Source organism: Capsicum annuum, chromosome 9, assembly GCF_002878395.1.
Source record: "Capsicum annuum cultivar UCD-10X-F1 chromosome 9, UCD10Xv1.1, whole genome shotgun sequence".
Taxonomy (NCBI): Eukaryota; Viridiplantae; Streptophyta; class Magnoliopsida; order Solanales; family Solanaceae; genus Capsicum; species Capsicum annuum.
In genome coordinates, this window is record NC_061119.1 from 194,974,474 (window position 1) to 194,996,217 (window position 21,744).

At 33.8% G+C, this 21,744-nt stretch overlaps 1 protein-coding gene across 2 annotated transcripts in view; it reads right to left on the bottom strand.

Moving 5' to 3' along the window:
• Positions 1–7,977: 7,977 nt before the first annotated feature.
• The window catches only part of LOC107876731 (ubiquitin C-terminal hydrolase 12-like), a 34,268-nt gene continuing 20,501 nt past the window's right edge, over positions 7,978–21,744 (bottom strand). For both annotated transcript variants that reach the window (XM_047397164.1, XM_047397163.1), the window contains 5 exons: positions 21,058–21,124; positions 20,573–20,717; positions 20,323–20,480; positions 8,623–8,792; positions 7,978–8,307 (listed from right to left, as the gene is read on the bottom strand). In XM_047397164.1, coding sequence (XP_047253120.1) covers positions 8,644–8,792; positions 20,323–20,480; positions 20,573–20,717; positions 21,058–21,124 — 519 coding nt within the window. In that variant the 3' untranslated portion in view covers positions 7,978–8,307; positions 8,623–8,643. The remainder of the gene's footprint in view (positions 8,308–8,622; positions 8,793–20,322; positions 20,481–20,572; positions 20,718–21,057; positions 21,125–21,744) is intronic.

Sequence of the window (21,744 nt, forward strand, 5' to 3'; positions counted from 1 at the left end):
TTGTTCTTCTTTTTTCTATTTTATTTTGTTTTTTTTCTTTTATTTTTATACTTCTATTTCTCTTTCTTCCTTTTTTTTCGTGTTTCTCTCTCTCTCTCTCTCTCTCTCTATCTATCTCTCTCTTTCTCTCTCTCTCTCTCTCTCTCTCTCTCTCTCTCTCTCTATATATATATATATATATATATATATATATTACTCTTCTATCTCTAACTTTTATTTTGAAAAGACAAATATATATATCACATACACATATCCAAAAAATATATAAAATACATAGTCATACAGATTTGGATATGTATATCAATACAAAACATACATATGTATTTATAAAATACATATCATATTCATATTAAACAGTAACAAACATAATTATAATATATATCTTCATATGTATTTGCGAAATACAAAGGTGACTCATATAAAATAAAAATATATATATGGATATGTATTCCTGTAAATACATATGCAGATATATATGTATGTTTTTTTACTGTAAATACATATATAGATCTGTATGTCTATTTATTTTGTATATTTTTTGAATATGTATATATGATACAAATATTTTTTTTTTTTAAATAAAAGATAGAGATAGAAGAGTAAAAAAAGAAAAGAAAAAAAAATAGAAAAAAACAAAAACAAAAAATAAAAATTAAAAAAAAAAAAGAAGTGAAAAAGGAAAAAAAAAGAAAGAGAAATAGAAACTAGAAATAGAATTGTAAAAAAAAAAGCGATTTTTTTTAAAAAAAAGAAGAAAACGAAAAAAAACAAGAAAAAAGAAAAAAATAAAAAAACGAAAAAGGAAAAAAAAAAAGAAGAGAAGTAGAAGAGAAAATAAAGCGGAAAGAAAAACAAATGGAAAAGAAAAAGAAATTAGAATAAAAAAAAACTAAAAAAATGAAAAAACTAACAAGAAAAAATAGTTAGAGATATAAGAGAACGATATTTTGAAATTTTGAAGATTACAGAAATAATAATCTTTCATATTTGAATTTGATTTGGAAAAAGAATCTACTAATTTAAATAAGACTAATTTATGAGAATTTAATTAGATGAGATAATTATTCCTTATTTAACTCAATTAACTTGAGTAAAATAAGAACAGTAAATCTTTTATTTGGAAAAAGAATCTACTAATTTAAATAAGACTAATTTATGAGAATTTAATTAGATGGAATAATTATTCCTTATTTAACTCAACTAATTTGAGTAAAATAAGAACAGTAAATTTTCTTGTATATGTTAGCAACAGTTTACTTAAATACAAAATACAATTTGTTATTTTTCATAATTATGAAACTATTGCTATAAAAATTACATTTAAGGTTTTATAGTTGCTATTTCTGAAATTTTCCTATTATTATTGAATAGCTCCACGTGCTGTTTATTGTAGGAACACCAATTACACTGATCCTGGTCCTTGACTCTCTCAAGATTGAGATGTTAATGTCACTCAACAGTACCCCCTTGACTAGGGCTAAAACCCAACAGTGAGGAGCGGAGCTAGAGTACAGTTAATGGGTTCAATGGCTTTAATTTCCTTTGTTGCAACAGGGACTTCAATTTACTTTCAACAACCATTCATCAAAGAAGAAACGAGAAACCAATGCCAGAGAAAAAAAAGGCGCGAAACTATCACAACTTTATAACTGTTGGTGTAATATACCACAAATTACAATAAATGATTTTAGTTGAAAATAAAATGAACAAACGTGAAGAACATAAAATAATCTTCTTCTTGGCTGAGACGCGGATATCTCGCTTTCTTTAAGGAGTTTAAGCCCACTGCACCGATCCAACAGTATATCTCTTGACTTGTCTCCTATACGATACAACAGCCCATCAACGATGTACAACTCAAGCAACTCCGGATTAGTTGAAGAGCTAAAGCTCCACCATGAACACCTTTTTTCAACATATATTTGCTTTCTTTGTATAGTGATATAGTTAAAGACTTAGAATATTATTGTTTGTCTCAACTCTTTCTTTCACTAATATAATAACTCTCTTTTGTATAGTAAATATAGTTGTATACTTAGAATATTTTCTTTGTTTCAATTTTCTCTTTCACTACTATACACTATAATCTTTTTCACACTTGTCATATTTCCTTGTCCATGCAATAACATGCAAGACCGCCTCTATTTATAGGTGGGGTATTTACCCTTATATTGAATAGGAAGAATAAGGAGGGGTGGTAAAGAGGAAAAATCAATAGTCTTTAGGTTACAAGAGTTACAAGAAACTAATGCCACTAATAGCCATGATAATTACAACAAAATAATGAGAGAAGTTACAAATTATTAAAGGCCACATTCTACCACCATTAACAACTAGAGTAATGTAGGTAGATAAACAGTCTTATTGTTACATATTATACATGCAACTAATGAGCATGGTGTTACAACAACTAATGGTTATATGAGTTACAAGACATAATATGGTGAATTATGGACAAATAAAGTGTTAGAAGTTACGAGAGTTTTCAAAATATAATGACATCACTTTCTCCACTTTATGTCCATAAATTATCATACAAGTTATGATTTTAATATTAAAATGCATAGTAACACCAACATTTCCCCACTCATTTTAATATTTAAATAAGAGAGTTCACCAATTTAGTTGAAGAGAGACTATTGTGCATAATGAAGGTGTGCTCTGCATTGAACTTCACTTAGTAAAACAAGAAACTTTGCTCCATAGTCAGTAGTGGTCTCAGACTTGAACTATGACTGCTTAAGGGAAATAAAGTATTACTTCTTACACACAACAATCAAGGTGTTGACATAAACTTTACTAGCCAACACATTACGGCCATGTGCTATCTCGATTTCTCATGAACGTTTTTGAGAATAAGCCTCATTCTCATAGGAAGCGACCTACTTTCATACTCACATAGGTGAAATCTGTTAAGGATGGTCCTGTAATTTCAACACCCCACTCATACGAGATATAGAATTTCATTAAGAGTTCTTAGACTCAACCAACAAATGCACTCACATCATATGAAAGATTAAACAATAGTGCATCTCACACCAAGTCATCATATGATTCGTTCTTTCCATTAAACCTGGTTATAGGATCTCTAGTCCCCAGGTTGGGTTTCCTCATATATGACTCATGATTTTTTATAGACTTCCTTCCTCTCCCTCGATGCGTTTCAGACCTTTTATCTTGCCAAAGCCTAGTTCATCCACAAGATTATCACAAAATTAACACAATTTATATTGGTATACTATTGATCAATATGATCTCACAATATTGTGTTTTTCTCCTTATGGTTTGAATTTATCATTATAATAATAATTTATACTCTATCAATAAATTTTAGTGTTATCACAATAACTCAAAATTAGAGAAATCAATTTCTCAATGTAAAATGATTGATTAATTAACTTTTTCACTAATTGAAACTAAAAAAGTTAGCTAGCAAATCATAATTTATTTTTTCATTTCAACAAATAGCACTAAGTTTTTTTTTTCTCATTTTGCATCAAAAACATATTTAAGTACAACAAGATTTATTTTAATAAAACAAGCCACAACTTTTTTCAAGTAAATATACCCAATTAGCTTGTAATAACCTGCTTAAGTACTTTTACACAATTTCAACCAAGTGCAACTAGCCACATATCTTATATTTTATTAATCTAGTAAACTCCTTTTTTATTTATCACACCACTTTCATACAATCAACAAAATGTATTTCACAATTTCTTTTTCACCATAATGTGACATGTCACGGAAAAGTTCATCACATAATTTAAGTATTTTTCATTCCTAGAATGAAATTTATCTTACTCAAATATTTAATGTCAAATGGTTACTCAACATTTTTTATCCTTTATTTGATAATATGTTAGAGCCAAATTTAAAGACATCAAGTCACATGCAAATCGTAACATGTGATTTATTCCAAGACTAATTGATGCATTTGTAACTTTTTTCAAAGCATTCTCAAAAATGCAAAAATCACTTTTCATGATGATTTTTTCTCATTTCATTAGCCCCCACTATTTTGAGACTCTGAGAAAATAAACTTTCATGAAAAGTATCATTTTATTCATGAAAAATAATAGGTAACTTTTTTATCTTTCTTCTGCAATAAGTAGAAAAGTTTTTACCTTTCCTCCGCTTGAGTAGAGAAGTAGAAAGATACTTTATGTGGCTATCTCTTGCCATTCATCTTTTGAAATTTCTCATCTTTATATCCGCAATTTTTTCAAACAGTAACAAAATACCACAAATTACAATAAATGATTACAGTTGAAAATAAAATGAACAAAAGTGAAGAAAATAAAACAATCTTCTTCTTGGTTGAGGCGCGGATATCTCGCTCTCTTTAAGGAGATTCAAGCCCACTGCGACATAATCTAGACCTATCCAGCAGCATATCTCTTAACTTGTCTCCTCCAGGATACAATAGCTCATCAATAATGTACAACTGAAGCAACTCTGGATTAGTTGAAGAGTATAAAGATCCATCATAAGAACATCTTTCTTCAACATATATTTACTCTCTTTGTATAGCGAATATAGTTAAAGACAGAGAATATTTTTCTATCTCAACTCTTTCTTTCACTAATATAATAACTCTCTTTTATATAGTGAATATAGTTGTAGACTTAGAATATTTTCTGTCTCAATTCTGTCTTTCACTACTACACACTATAGTCTTTTTCACACTTGTCATATTTCCTTGTCCATGCAATAATATGCAAGACCACCTCTATTTATAGGCAAGGTATTCATTCTTGTATTGAATAGAAAGAATAAAGAGGGGTAGTAAAGAGGAAAGATCAATAGTCTTTAGGTTACAAGAAGCTAATGACACTAATAGCCATGAGAGTTACAACAAAATAATGAGAAAAGTTACAAATTACTAATGGCCACATTCTACCACCATTAACAATAAGAGTAATGTGGGTAGATAAATAGTCTTGTTATTGCATATGATACATGCAACTAATGACCATGGAGTTACAACAACTAATGGTCATATGAGTTACAAGACATAATGTGGTAGATTGTGGACAAATAAAGTGTTAGAAGTTACAAGAGTTATCAAAATATAATGACACCACTTTCTCTACTTTATGTCCATAAATTATCATACAAATTAAAATTTTAATATTAAAATACATAATAACACCAACAATAATCATCAAATATATTCACATAAATAGAATGGGGGAGTACAAAACAGAGTAAATCAGAAATAATATCCCGATAATTCAAAAGCAACAAGAGAAAGAAGACTATCATGTAAATATGGCCAAAAGAGATTACCTTTGCAAATAAATTTACCTCAAAACAAACTTTTCTATTGTCATTATTAATATGTTTTTAAATATCTTGAATCGTTAATGATTGTAAAAGACAACACTTTTAACAGAGTTTTTAAATATGTAAATTTTATTATGGAAAAAGGCTTAAATATGCCATTGAATCGGCTCATTCATGCCATTAATTTTTAACAATGGTTTTCAAAACAGCTTTGCCACGTGGCCTTTTATTAAATGTCCACGCCATTAATTAAAATAAGAAAAAAGGCTCAAATATGTCATTAAACTATCAGAAATGACTCATTATGCTATCAGTTAAAAGTTCAGCTCATTCATGCCATCGTCGTTATAAAATCAGCTCACCCATGTCATTACTTTTTAATGGTGAGTTATCAAAAATAGTTTTGTCATGTGACCTTTTATTAGAGGTCCGCGACATTAATTAAAATAAATCAACATTAATTTCAAAATATCTTAAACCTATTAAAAACAACCGATTCATTTAACATAACTCAACCCACCCATTAAAATATTTTTTTCCCTACAACAACTATTTTTCTAATCAGAAAAAATAGTGATTAATGTATATCCTCTGGCTATTTCTAGTTGATTCTAAATCATTATAAATGTTACACTTAACAGAAACCTCAAAAATTCTATCCTAAAATAACTAATTAATTTTAATTTCAGTGACTCCAATATATACTCCGAAGTTGCAAGAAAATAAATCAATGAACGATTAGGGCAAACAAGAAAAAGAAAGAGGTGTACCAATAGAACTTCTCCATTCTCTCATCACGAATTAGAGGAGTATATATTATTGAAAAAATCATTTTCAAATAACGACTTAAAAGAAGTCTGTTATCCCAATTATCCCGCCATGCATATGGAATAACTTCTCCCATCACGAATTAGTGGAGCATACATTGTTGAAAAATCATTTTCAAATAACGGCTTAAAAGAAATCTGCTATTCCAATTATCCCGCAATGTATATGGGATAACTTCTCCCATCATTATGGTATAAATGCTGGAGTAAATAATCCCGATACTAACTAATTTCAGATATTTTGAAATTAATAGTGATTTCTTTTAATTAATGGTCTGGACTTTTAATAAAAGACCACCTGACAAAGCTATTTTTAAAAACCCATCATTAAAAAGTAATGATATGAGTGAGTTAATTTTATAACGGAGATGACATGAATGAGCCGAACTTTTAACTGATGGCATAAATGAGTCATTTCTGATAGTTCAATGGCATATTTGAGCCTTTTTGCTTATTTTAATTAATGACGTGGACCTTTAATAAAAGGCAGCAAAGTTATTTTTGAAAACCACCGTTAAAATGTAATGGCATGGATGAGCTGGTTTTGTAACGGTGATGGCATGAATGAACTCAACTTTTAACTGATTGCATAAATGAGCCATTTCTGATAGTCAGTAGCATATTTGAGCCTTTTCCCTTTTATTATTAACATGCCATGCCACATTTCAAAAAGTACCTATATCATTAAGTATTTGGGCCACTATTTGGCTATTCAGATCAGGAATTATTCTCTTGTTCAATCGTAGAACACTACTCATGAGTTTTATATTGGACATATGGAATTTGGTTTCAGTAATTACAAATGAAATCAATCGTGTTTTTCGAAAGTGTCATGAAAAGATGCTTGAACAAGTACATCATTATCGTGACTAGATTTTAGAGGGATAAAAAAGGGTCTAGCAGAAACTCACTCTCTACTTCCGCAAGGTAGGAGTAAGGTTGGGTACGTACCTGAATATGAAGAAACCTTATCACATAAATGGATCAGACAAACTTGAATCCCTGGGGAAAGGAATAAAATTATTTAGTTTCTTTTAGCTTCTCTCTAGTCCCAAAACCTAGTTCATATTGAAGCTGATCCGTTTAAAACACACACCGCTCATGTAGAAAAAAAATATGTAGGGAAATAATGAAGCAATTGATAGTGCTGTTTCATTATGATAATGATTCGAAATTTAAGAATTCTTAAACGGTCTGAAGTCAACTCAATATGCAATAGTAACTGAATTCGCAATCAAACTCCTATATTATTCACTAACTCCACAGACTACTTATGTAGGAATGCCAATGACAATGAACCTGGTCCCTATCTCTATCAAGATTGAAGATGTTAGTTTCACACAACAGTACCTACTTGACTAGGGTGAAAACTGAAAACCAACAGATGGGGGCGGAGCTAGAGTATAGGAAGCTGGTTCAGCAAAATCCAATAATTTGGTCCAAACCTTATATTTGTCTTAAGAAAATTCACTTGATATGTACCAACTATAAATTTAGAAAAAAAGGATCTCCTGGTGCACTAAAGCTTCCGCTATGCGCAGGGTCCGGGGAAGGGCCCCACCGCAAGAGTGTATTGTACGCAACAACTTTACCAGTTACTCCAAGGCTCCCCTTCAACTAACTATAAATTTAGAACCAACCAAAATTCTGGACCATAAACTTCAAGTCTTGGCATTGCTGCTGCGGTGCAGTGCTTTGTTGTGTGAATAACCAGAAAAAATAGAAACAAAATGAACAAGCTTGTTGAACTTCTATGTTGATTTAATTGCCAATGCTGGGGCTTTAATTTTCTTAGTTGAAACAGATTTTAGTGTACTCCCAACAACCATTCATAAAGAAAAACCACAGCCAGCGAAAAGTACTTTTAAACAGTTTGTTTTCAAATGATTGTGGAGGAACGAACTTTTTTGGTAGGAAAACGATAATTGTAAATATAAATATGCAACCTAGGTCATGCGAAGCCTAGTCATAAACTGAAGTAGTAGGAATATCTGAAAACTGGCTGACAAAAGTAGTTCCTAAGTTTTCTGCTTCTGCTAATAAAGCTTCCACAGCAGCCACACAAGGAAATAGCACATAAGCAAAATGATCAAAAAGTTTCTTTCCAGCTCTTTGCAAGGAAGTCTGCTACCCCATTTTGCTCTCGATAACAATGTCCTAGCAGTGGTCTTCCAAGTCTATTACCAATGACCTGTATTCAAGTAAAATGGATGAATAAGTAATGTACATATTACCAAGGATCCATTCTTAACCAAAGGTACCAGATTCGAGCCCCGGGTAAGGAAAACATTCTGATAGGAACCATTTTCCCCTATATTGAGCTATATGGAACGCAAATCCGGTTAAGTTGGGACCCAATGCAAGTACCGGATACCAAACGAGAAACCAAAAGAAGTGGTGAGACCTTAATGGATTGTAAAGTAGCCAGTCTATATACCGACTATGCAATGGGAGTGAATATAAACATAAAGGAATTTTACTATATTGGTGACACATAGATACTTACTTTAAAGTCGAAACCACGGAGTCAATGACTTTTAGGCATGGAAACAACGGCTTCAAGTATGACTTTATCATCCACAAGATAACCTCTACCAGGATCATGTAGTTCAATAAGAGGCAAGAATGAGGTGAAACCCCAATCATCCATGCTTGCATCAAACATGTGCTTAGTATCTGCCAAAGGACCATAACATTAAACAAAAGTCAGCACTGCCACTGTTATAGTGTACTTGAAACAAACAGCTAACTGAAAACCTAAGCCAAGTGTTTTATAATTAAATGTCCAATCTATTAATACATGGTGTATTAATTCGTTCCGTTAGGATGAAAAGAAAAATGTTAAATCCTTAGTTTTGATGATTGACAAATTCGTAATTTGGGACCTGTTCCCTAGAACTTTTTGTGATGACAAAGCTCCTGCTACTTAGGAAACAGGTTGGGCTCACTTGTCGCTGTCACATTCAAATTGTCACAGCTGACACATAGTACAAAAGTTGGTGAAAAGCTGTTGCCACCTTTTTGCCTCAACCAATGGGATCTTCCTAGGTTTTTTTGTGTCACAATATATATTTCTCATCTTCCTCAACAAGAAAACCAAAACTTCCATATACTTACAACTAAATATCTTTCTGAAGTGGTGAATCAAAGGCTACCCACTGCAGCAGGAAACAGATTGTCCATCGAGTTGTATTTTTACCTCCTAGTTGTAGTTGAGTCTTTGTATGTTCTTCTTAAACGTTTGCCTACAGTAGCTTATGATTATAATAGGTGTAGTGTTGTAACCCCTCCTTGTAATCATCTAGAGTTAGGTGATTGTTCAAGCTAGAGTTATCTTGTGGAGTCCAGTTAGAGTTAGCGGGAATTGAAGCAGTAGAGTTACTGCTTGTGTTTCCTTGTAATAGAGTTGTTGCTAGGAACAAAGGATTAGGAGGTTAATTCTTGAAGTTTGTATTCAAAAAGTTGCTTGAGCATAGTGGAGCTTAGAAATCTTGGAGGCAGGTCGTGGTTTTTATCCCTTGAGCAAGGAGTTTCTATGTAAAAACCTTGTGTCCTTTATTTTATTGCATTCCTGCACTTCTTACTTTACATATCTTTTAGTTCTTATTGTGTGACTGCAACTGGGAACAAGTCCCTGAGCTGAGGAGCTACACTCTCATCCCTTCATTTGGTATTAGAGCAGGCCTTCCATTAAAAGGCTAACACCTTGGAAGGATCTTGAGAAATGGAGGTGTCATCAAAACTAGTTCTGAAGGCCACTCACACAAGCTACTTACTTTTTTGAAGAAAATGAAACAACTCACATTGCAAGGGTGTTCAAAACCTTGAAAATGTCAGGAAAATATTCAGAAAGGGAGAATCTAGCAGACACTACAAGGAAAATGTAAGAGAAACTATTGATAAGGGGAGAGGAAAGAAACAGGTTCCTATGAAGTATAACATGAAAACTTAAATTGACAAGATTGCAAGTCAGGTAGATAGATCATGCTGGAGTGACTCATCAAGCAACTCAAGTGAGTCTGAGCAAGAAGAAGGCATCTTTACAGGGGTAATAGAAGAAGAGGTGCAAGTCCTAGATTCACTCCTTGCTTTGATGGCAGATACTGATGAAAATAAAGATAAACCCACTGCCCTCCTAAATATCAAGGAAAATCTGAAGGATTACTCCCTCAACAAGCTGAGATCTCTTTCCTTCGCACTGATTGACACCTTAAATGAGATTGCTGGAAAAAAAAATCTAAAAAAAACCCTTGAGAGATGTGAAGAATAAGCCACTGAGATGAGCATCCAAGTGACAGAACTCACTTGTGATAAGGGAAAACTGAAAGATGATCTGAGTAAGTGTGAAGAAGAGTTGGTGGAACTAAGTGTGCAGGTGGCTGAGCATCAAGTAACTTGCACAAATCTCTTATGTGAAAATGATCTCCTGAGTAATCAATTAAGTGAAATTACCAGGTCAGCCCCCAAAGGAAAAGTAGAGGGAAGTAGTACACAGTTTCAGTTGGAAGAAGAAGTAGTTGAACCTAAAGTTAATATGGTTGCTTTCCTTGAAAGGTATTCTATCCTTGAAGGGGAATTGGCTAGAGTAAGAACTGAGCTTGCAAAGGCACTTAAGTGGACTTATTCACCACAAACTCTCACTATTCCTCAACTGTCAAGATTCGCATAGCAGGAGTGGTTCAGAGTACAATTGTCAAGGAGAAGATTTTGACTTACACTGTTAGATACAAAAAGGACAAGGATGATTACTTCATCTCACAATATGGAAAGGTCAAGATCTCGAGAGAAATATATCCGTTGAAAGTAGCAAATCAGAGAGAGATGGGAATACTCATCATTCCAAGAAAAGGGAAAAGAAGATTACCCAGCTGGACCAAAAATAAGCAAATCTATCCTCTATCCTCCTATTGGGAACTCAAGTTGAAATGGGTTCCCAAGACTAATGACTGATTTATGATGCAGGGCAAGGCAAAAGATAGTAGCTAATGCAAGGGTGATTAAAGATGGCTACTCAGAGCGTATAACTAAGGGTTGGAAAGATACCTTTTGCATTAGGCCCTTGAAAGAGTTAAAGTCTCCTCTGTATATACTTGTGATTACTTCAAGAATAGTAGTAGGAAATTGGTTGAGAAGAGCATGGAAGACAAAGCCTATGAGATCCAGATTAATAGTGGCAGCATCCATAATTCTATCTCAATGGCTATGAAATGGTAAGCAGGTATCCAGGATAGATAGTGATCTACATGTCTATTTAAGCTTCATATCTTCTACAGATGTGCACCCTTGGCAAGAAAGAAAAGATGAAAAGAAAAAGGTGACATAGCACAATATGTTGTCTGTAAAAAATCATTCAGGGACCAGGTCCTCAATTAGGTCGGTATCATATGCTATTCATTTAAACATTTATGATATGTGCCACGTCACTCTCCCGCCCTTCCAAAAGATTATCCGTGTACTTTAAGTCCAAGAGACGCCTCATCCAACCAAACACATCACTTTAGACACATTTTTTCATCAAATCTAAACCGTTCAATCTCGTCCTATTTAAAATCATAAATCAGATTCTCTCTCCATCCTTAAAGAATTCTCTCCCTTTCTCACAAGTCTTATCAGTTCCCTGACACTCTCAAATCTCATCCCATCTACTCTTTCACAAGATCACTCAATCTCTACAATGTCAAATTCATCCTTACACTCCAAAGTAAATAAACCCACTCCCCTAAAAATAATACTCCCTCTATTCCATATGGGCCAAAGAAAGGTTTGCTATTACTAAGTTTTCCCCTCTGCCCCTGCATAAAATAGCTAGGGTGAGTACCAACTCCTCTTTGAGTTGGTAAATAAGTGTCTTCTTTCCAGATTAGAAAAACGAACTACTGTAACAGGTCCTGATTTATATCTCATGGAAATGTTGGCCAAATTTAAGACTATCAGTATTGAGGCTCTCGTCATTGAGCACATGCATACAGTGATGACTACAAAAGATGGTAAACATTGGCTGGCATATTGGTTCTGGCTCAACAGAATCTTTGATTATTTCAATGTGGTATGTGAGAAGGGAAAGGTTGGATCAGTTAAGCAAGCGTTCAACTTGACCACTCTTGGAGGACAATGAGTGTGTCCTTAGAAGAAGTGGTGGGAAGTCCAAATCCCTTATATCTGAACTTGTGGAAACACAAAAGAGGTTGAAAGAAGAATCGGAATCCATGGCTGGCATAATTGCCATAAAGGATGCTGAAATAGTTGCTCTAAAGGATGCAACAATGAAGGGAGGAGAAGGGGTGATACAAGCACAAGTAGCTACAAGAGCACATGACATTGTCCAAGGTTCAAGCTTCGGAATTAGCAAGCAATTGAAGACCCTTTTAGAGCATTTTGAAGCCTTGGTCAAGAGGAGAAAGGAGTAGGGGTTGTTACACTCAAGAGGCGCCTCAAGTAAAGGGAAAAGTTGACTTTATACCCTACATTTCAACACTCAAGAGGCGCCCTTTGCCTAGCGCTCATTAAGGGCATTTTTGACATTTGTTATGTAATAGTATAAATAGACAAGTAGCCTTCTATTTTCATTAGTTTTGGACATAATGAATTGAGTGACTTTTTAGATTGTAATCTTAGTGTTAGATTGTAGTCTTCTCCTTCTCCTTAAGAGAGGAAAACCGAAATTTGAACCTTGAATGCAATTGAAATTGGTTTTCACTTGTATTGGGTTATTTGGCAAGAAAGGTGTGATTGAGGAAGTGTGAGTCCTTTGGTCCACCTAAGACGAAGGTTTGAGTTTTTATTGGTGAGTTGTGTTTGAAGGTTTGAGACACCTTCTTGTGCTATTCATTTGATAGAAGTAAGGGTCTTTCTATCTATCTTTACTTTTTATGCAGTCTTCTTCTTCATCCCCTTTCTAGTGTGTTGTTTTCTCTTTGTGTGCTTGCTGATTTTTGCCTTTTAAGTGTCCATTTCATGTTTAGCCTTCCATTAGACTATCATTTGGTATCAGAGCCTTGTTTAAGGGTGTTCCTACATCTCTAAATCTTGGTTTTAGTGTTCTTATTAAGAAAATCTCAACAAAAAAAGTCAAAAATCTGAAAATACAAAAAAAAAAAGTGTTGTCTTGTGTGTTTGTTGTAGATCCGAAATTTCCAAGTTAGATCTCCAAGTTTTTATTGTGTTTTGAAGGTTTCTAGTGCTACATCCTTTCTCTCTAGCACATAGGGAGTCTAGATATAAGTTTGGAGCAAGGTTTGGTTGAATTTGAGCTAGATCCACCATTGTTGTGCCTTGTTTGAAGCATTTTTGAGGTGGATCTCGTGGTGAACATCTTCTTTGTGACGTGTTGTGGCTGGTTTGTGGATATTTAAGCTTTCCTTGACCCAAGGAACCTAGATCTAAAAGAAAAATTGAAGTTAGGGTTCATTTGCCTTATGGTCAAACTTCGGTCAACTCTTGAATATTCCTATTGTTCTTCACCATCTTCATGTCTTGTTGAAGAAGAATATTCAAAAAGAGTGTTAGATCCACAAAAATAAAAAGGGAGAGTGAAAAAGTTGTTTGTCCAAAAGCATATTCCAAAAATATTCAAGTCTTCCAAAAAGAAGAGGGGCAAGGGGACAACAAAGTACAATTGAAAGTAACGGGGGGGGGGCGGGGGGCACCATTGAATTCAAATCCATTTGAACGTGAGAAAAAGGCTCCAACCTATCATTTTTCCCCAAAATTTCGTCCAAAACACTCTCCTAAGTGGATCTTTGGCCGAAACTCAAAATTGGAGAGTGAAAATTTTTTTGCAAATCGACAACCAACCACATTGTGCCACATCATCACTAGTTGTTCAACCTAATTAAGCTCTAAACTAGATTTCTTAGTTTCTCCTTTTTTTTTATTCTAGTTTCTTGTGTGTTAAACTCTATCATTAATTAGCAAACTAGTAACTACCTACTGGGTTGATAATTAGTCTTGGGTCCATTTGTTTCATGTCTTCGATTTTTGTGTGCCTTTTCTCATTTTTAATTCATAGTGTTTTGTTGGTTCAAGTTCGTACATCACTTTATTTGAGTCATTTCAAACAAAGATCAATTCCGGACCAAAGCTTCTCACCACTCAAGTAACTTGCCAAGTATTGCCAATTATCCAACACTTGTGAAGCCAAGTGTGAGGTGAGGTGAGGTTGAGTGAGAGTGTGGTGAGGCCTTCTTGAACTTGTTTGTTCGTTTTGTAGGTTTCTCTTTGCTGTTTTTGCTTCTTATTAGGTACTTTTGACCATGGAATCCAAGGGTTCTTCATCCCAACCTTTGGGAATAATGCTATTGGAGCCTTGATGGCTCGGTTTGAGGCCTTTGCTTGGAAAATGGAGGATAATCATGATGCTCTGAAGGGTGATATGGATGTTGTGAGGGGTGACATGATTACAATGAAAGCGGAGATTGATAGACTATGTCCACCAAAATCTCCACAAGTTCAAATCCCTCAAAACCAAAGATTCTATACTTCCCCAAATACAAAGCCACCAACCCAAATCCATCCTCAACCAAAATCGATACCTCCTCTCCAAATTACACTAAATCGAGACTCCTCCATCCAAGTAGAAGATGAGGGAAAGTTAAAGCCCAAGGAGAGTGAGGCTAAGCCTCAAGATGGAGAGAAAATGAATGGTGAGGTACAAGGAGGATGTGAAGAAAGGAGAGGAAAGGAAAGGGAAGCCACGGGTAATGAAATTGAAAGGAAAAAAGAACACTTGATTGTGGATCTTGTTCACAAAGGACCCTTGTTATCCACTAACCCAAATGCTAGCACTTTACCTAGCATTGATTCTTCTTATGTGCAGGTACAAGATGATATGATAACCAAGAAAGATCCAAAAGAAGTTCCACATGAAAGCATGAGAATTGAACTAGAGACTCCCTTGACCAAGAGCTCCAAAAAAGTGGACTGCCCAAGCCTTACCCGGGGTGACTTTGCTACTCTCAACACTTCTTTGAACTCAAAATATTGTGATTTAGTGTTTAGTGAAGTGGTTTTGGGTTTGCAAGTGCATACCTCTTTCCTTAGTAACTCTTTTGTTGTGAATAATGATCAACTTGTTCTTAAAACTAGTTTACTACTTAAATATGGGAATTATGGGATTGAAAAACCTCAAGTTAGTGTTGATGTTTATAATGTTGATCATGATTATGAATATGGTCCCTTAAACTTCTTGTGTGGTGAGAACCTTGCTATTAATTGTGTTCTTGGTGATCATGTGTATGGAGAGATTGCGGATGATGAAATATATGTTGTTAGGGGAGGCCTACTAAGCCGTAGGTTCTTATCCTTGTGTGATAGTCTTCCCTTAAGAACAAATGCTTTGGGTGAGTGTGATACCCTAATAAATGGAATGAGTAGCTTCGGATTATTCCCTTGGCCACTTCACCCATTTGATCCTGGTGTACTAGTGGGGTGGGGAAGGGATTGTTTTGGCTTGTGCTTATTTTCCGTTGATGTTTACCTTAGCCCTATCCTTTGTGATGCATATACTAATTGTTTCATGGACAAAACAAGGGATTTCTGGTTGTATGTCAAATATGTACCCCCTTGGCATGATAATCTAGTGCAAGGGATGCTTAACCACGGCCTAGACCCTTGCTTACTATTTCCCTTTGACCCCGGAATACTTTTGACATGTGAAAGTTGTAGTTTCGGGTTATGCTCAATTACTTTTGATGTTGATGCCATTCAATTCATTTGTATCCTTTATGCCAAGCTTTTCATGCCAAATACTAAGGATACATGGATGTATGTTCAGTGTGAACCACCTTGGAGTAATGATATAATTGTGGTGCTAATGCTAACCCTCCTACTAAGAGGATTGTGTGTTTGTTTTGCTCTCTCTTGGGTTTCGCAACATCTGAATTTGAGGACAAATTCCTTTTAAGATGGAGAGGATGATACAAGCACAAGTAGCTACAAGAGCACAAGACATTGTCCAAGGTTCAAGCTTCGGAATTGCCAAGCAATTGAAGACCCTTTTGGAGAATTTTGAAGCCTTGATCAAGAGGAGAAAGGAGGAGGGGTTGTTACACTCAAGAGGCGCCTCAAGTAAAGGGAAAAGTTGACTTTATACCCTACATTTCAACACTCAAGAGGCGCCCTTTGCCTAGCGCTCATTAAGGGCATTTTTGACATTTGTTATGTAATAGTATAAATAGACAAGTAGCCTTCTATTTTCATTATTTTTGGACATAATGAATTAAGTGACTTTTTAGATTATAATCTTAGTGTTAGATTGTAGTCTTGTCCTTCTCCTTAAGAGAGGAAAATCGAAAGTTGAACCTTGAATGCAATTGAAATTGGTTTTCACTTGTATTGGGTTATTTGGCGAGAAAGGTGTGATTGAGGAAGTGTGAGTCCTTTGGTCCACCTAAGAGGAAGGTTTGGGATTCTATTGGTGAGGTGTGTTTGAAGGTTTGAGACACCTTCTTGTGCTATTCATTTGATAAAAGTAAGGGTCTTTCTACCTATCTTTATTTTTTATGCAATCTTCTTCTTCATCCCTTTTCTAGTGTGTTGTTTTCTCTTTGTGTGCTTGCTGATTTTTGCCTTGTAAGTGTCCATTTCGTGTTTAGCCTTCCATTAGGCTATCAAGGGGGAACATATTCTGATGGAAAATTAAAAGAAGAAAATGTTGCCCTGCATAAGAGGGTAAAGAAGTTGGAAGCTCAAGTTGAAGTCTTGACTGCAAAAAATGAAGATTTGACACAAAAAAGAGTAAATTCCCTGAATGGTCACCCATGTTTGAAAAATTGCCTACAAATATCACTTTTGTTTTATTTAGGACAAGAATATCATCCAACTTTTCTTTGTTTCCTTAAAATATACTTAACACCTCAAAATCTCTCTCCTACTTAGAATGTCATGTCATTAATTTTATTTTTTTTTGATAAAAGTATAACTTATCAAACTTATTTAACTAAAGCTTTATCCTAATTCTTTCAAAAAAAAAATATGCATGATATATTAATCATTGAAGATTAATTTAATTACACCAAAATCTTTGGTTATTTTATTTGATATGTAATCCTCAAAGTTTCTTTTATTTACTTATTTATTTCACCACTTAATAATAATTTTAAAATACAAGTACTTATACGAATTGATACAATAATTTTTTTTTGTCGTTTACTTTATATACTAAAAATTCTTAGAATGTAAAAGAAATAAAACGATGGATTTCATATTTTAGACATTAAGTTTGTTATTTATATAAGAATAAAAGAATTAAATCTCCTTTTTTGAAGGAAAGAAAAATTATGTAGTCTTGAAACAAATTAAATTTTTTAAGAAATATCAACAAAATCATACCTTCTTTAGTGCTACTATAAATGGATTTTTAAAATATTACTCAATCAATTATTCTTTGCTTTTGATGGATTTAGAATGAAGTATGGATATAAATTAGCGTTTAATTGTATAATAAAATAAAATATAAATATAATGATCACAAAAAAAGTGAAGAAACTAAATTAAAAATAATAATTTTTTTTCTAATTGTTTATGTCTTATCTTACGGATTTACTTGATTTATTTATGGGCAATTACTTGTAAAAAATCTGCAAGAAAAAAAAATCATCTATTCACTATATATTTATCAAAAATTATCTTGCATAAAAAGTTGCAAGTAATCTATGTCCAAATTAAATTTTTCAGGTAAAAATACATATTAAATTTTCTTATTGAATTTTGTTTGGCAATAAAAAATACCGTAGATAACAAATTATATTCTTTTATTCTCTATTACTCTATATTTGAAGGCAATATGATATCTTTGAATCATATTAATCCAAAAATTCTTTTGTATAATCCAAAAAAGTGGATTTTATTCTTTTATCCTCATATAAATAATAAATTTAATGTCTAAAATATGAAATCCGTCGTTTTTATTTCTTTTACATTTTAAGAATCTTTAATATATAAAATAAATAACAAAAAAAAATAAATGAGTACCAATTTTTATAAGTACTTGAGTTTTAAATATTATTAAGTGGTGAAATAAATAAGTAAATAAAGAAACTTTGAAAAGTACATAGCAAATAAAATAATTCAAGCTTTTGGTGTAATTAAATTAATCTTCAATGATTAGTTATAATTTTTTTTTAAAAGAAAGAATTAGGATAAACTTTAGTTAAATAAGTTTGATAAATTAAATAGATTTATTTATCAAAAAAAGAAAGAAATTTTAATGACATGGCATTCCAAGTAGGAGAGAGAAGGTTTTTGAGATGTTAAGTATATTTTAAGGAAAATAAAAAAAGTTGGGTGATATTCTTGTCCTAAAAGGACAAAAATGATATTTGTAGGCAATTTCCCAAACATGGTGACCATCTAGGAAATTTACTCCACAAAAAATTATCAAGGCTTATGTTGCAGAACATGAAAGACTAAATATGCTCCTCAGGCAGCTGGATCGAGCTACAAGAACTTCTTCCTAAATCCTTTCCTTATGGTCCCTACTTCTTCCCTTACTTTAGTTCAATTATCAATCCCCGTGATCTGTCTTATCCCTGTTCATTTGTCTCTGATGTGTACCTGGCACTGTTGTTTCTGAAAATTTTAATGGTCGTTGTGTTTGAATAGTTTTTGATACTGATTTAGGCATGAATGAATGAAACCTTGCTTGTGCTATCACCTTTTTTTATTTCTCTATTTAATCTCTTCTTGATCATGTCAGTGTTGCCTCAATGGCCATGAATTAACATGCATGCTTATCTATGTCTGGTTTACTGTTTAACCTCTTTGATGGTGCCAAAAAAGGGAAGGTGTTATGTGTAGCCTGTATATGTGACATGTGTGTTGTGATGTGTAGCTTGTATATGTGTTTAGGAGATGCAATTGAGCTGGAATGTACATGATGTGTAGTTTGAGATATGTGTAGTTGTGTTGATCAAGATACGAGTTCTCTTAGGGGAAACTCAATGCTTATTGATAGGGGAATAAGGTATAAGATGTTTATACTATTATAGGCATCAGTGATAGGGGGAATTGGTTGGGCAAGTTGTTTGGCATAGTCTTGTGGCTTATGTTGTGTTACTAAGGTGAAGAATGTGCTGAGTGAAAACTACTGAAGATGCTGAGTATGTTGATTGCTGATATGGGTTTGTCATCATTAAAAAGAGAGAAATTGTTAAGTCCTTAGTTTTGATGATTGACAAATTCGTAATTTGGGACCTGTTCCCTGGAACTTTTGTGATGACAAAGCTCCTGCTACTTAGGAAATAGGTTGGGCTCACTTGTCGCTGTCACATTCAAACTGTCACAGCTGACACATAGTACAAAAGTTGGTGAAAAACTGTTGCCACCTTTTTGCCTTAACCAATGGGATCTTCCTAGGTTTATTTGTGTCACAATATATATTGCTCATCTTCCTCAACAAGAAAACCAAAACTTCCATATACTTACAACTAAATATCTTTCTGAAGTGGTGAATCAAAGGCTACCCACTGCAGCAGGAAACACATTGTCCATCGAGTTTTATTTTTACCTCCTAGTTGCAATTGAGTCTTTGTATGTTATTCTTACACATTTGCCTATAGTAGCTTATGATTGTAGTAGGTGTTGTGTTGTAACCCCTCTCCTTGTAATCATTTAGAGTTAGGTGATTGTTCAAGCTAGAGTTAGGTTGTGGAGTCCAGTTAGAGTTAGTTGGAAGTTGAAGCAGTAGTGTTACTGCTTGTGTTTCCTTGTGATAGAGTTGTTGCTAGGAAATGAAGGATTAGGAGGTTAATCCTTGGAGTCTGTATTCAAGAAGTTGCTCAAGTATAGTGTAGCTTAGAAATCCTGGAGGCAAGCCATGGTTTTTCTCCCTTGAGCAAGGAGTTTCCACGTAAAAACCTCGTGTCCTTTATTTTCCTGCATTCCTGCACTTCTTACTATACATATCTCTTAGTTCTTGTTGTGTGAGTGCACCTGGGAACAGGTTCCTGAGCCGAGGAGCTACACTCCCAACCCCTTAAAAGACAGAAGTACACGCATCACACTACCTGAAATACATTATCCAGAAATTCAAAAGACTACTCTTCACAGCTGACAATGGGGAAAATCAGAAAATCTAACACAGCAAAGCTAATTACCCAAAGGGTTTAAAATGTGCAATTGTTAGATAAACTAATAGATTTTCTCTCATCAAAAATTCACGCGCAAAATTAAAATCCCTATCATTTGTACAATAAATGACATATCTAACCTTTTCTAACTGTGAATTCGCCATGAACTTGATCGAGAACAGCTAAGCTAAACTCAGCATAACTACTCCAACCAGAAGGCAATGATGCAGCATCTGCCGCATCTAAATAAATTGACAAATGATTTGTATTATTTCCTTTTGGGAACATCAGTATCCTCCTGCAAGACACAATACACCGTATAATATATCATTATCATAACCTCGATAAATTTGTAGAGCAATCCACTAAAGGGAAGTTGAAAATAATTACCATTTACATCCCCCTACACTAAAGACATCAGAGTACAACTTCACATTCAACGTTGAAAAATTGTCAACAGTCCATGTGAACCGTGTTGATTCCGCATCATCCACATCCTGAGGAGCAACTGTACTTGCTGTGTCCGTTGGTGTAACTGACACAAAAAACAAGCAAAAGAATTTAACAACTGAAATATAATACCATATCAGTAAAAAAAAATGATTACACTGTAAGTCAAAAAAATCAACACCACAACACCAAACTTGATGGGGTCAGTGATACGAAATCCTTTACATGGTTTGATCAATACGGCTCCAGTTCATTCTAATACTGATAAGTGATTAATGCAAAATAACACATACTACAATTTAACAGCCATTCACATATAGTCCACTAGTGAGTAAGAAGTGATGTCAAATAATTAAAAAAAAAACGACTATACATACATAATTACTCCGGGTGGGTGTGTACGTGAGTAAAAGTAGGTGAGATACCTTCATGCGGCTCAGGTCTCTTAGTTGGAAAATCGGAACCAGAAGCAAGCATTTTGTGCTCTTTTTGCTGCAAAATACGAAGAATTGTAAGAATAGATCCAATTAACCTAGACAATTTTGATTAACCTTTCACACATAAAGATAGAAATTAGGTAAAGATTCCACTGCAGTAACACCATATTATTAAACTCAGGCATATTCATCCAAAAAATAATATCTTTTGGAAAATCAGCTCAGCAAAGCACCTTTGAACCAAAAAACAGACAAAAAAGTGTAAAACTGCAAATTAGTGAATTCAGAGATCAACAGAATGCACCAAATACAACAACTGTACATCACAAAAATTTGCAGAAGGCTAACATTAAAAAAAAAAAAAAAAAAGTGACAGAAACAAACAAAGACAAAGTAAATTCACACAGCAACACAGCTAATAACTTCAGTTCTATCATATTTTTACTTTAGATCATTTCACACCGCAATCACAGTGGAGTACATTCAGCACCTATAAATAAAAAAAATTAGTATTTTCAACATTACACCAACAAAAGCTACTATTCTATGAGATAGGGGAAACGCTGTGTACACTATACCCATCCCCACCCTCTTGTGAGATTACACAGTATTTTCAAGACCTCTGTGTTACCCAATTTTTCCTCACTAACCCTAACTCCCCTTCTGATAAACTCC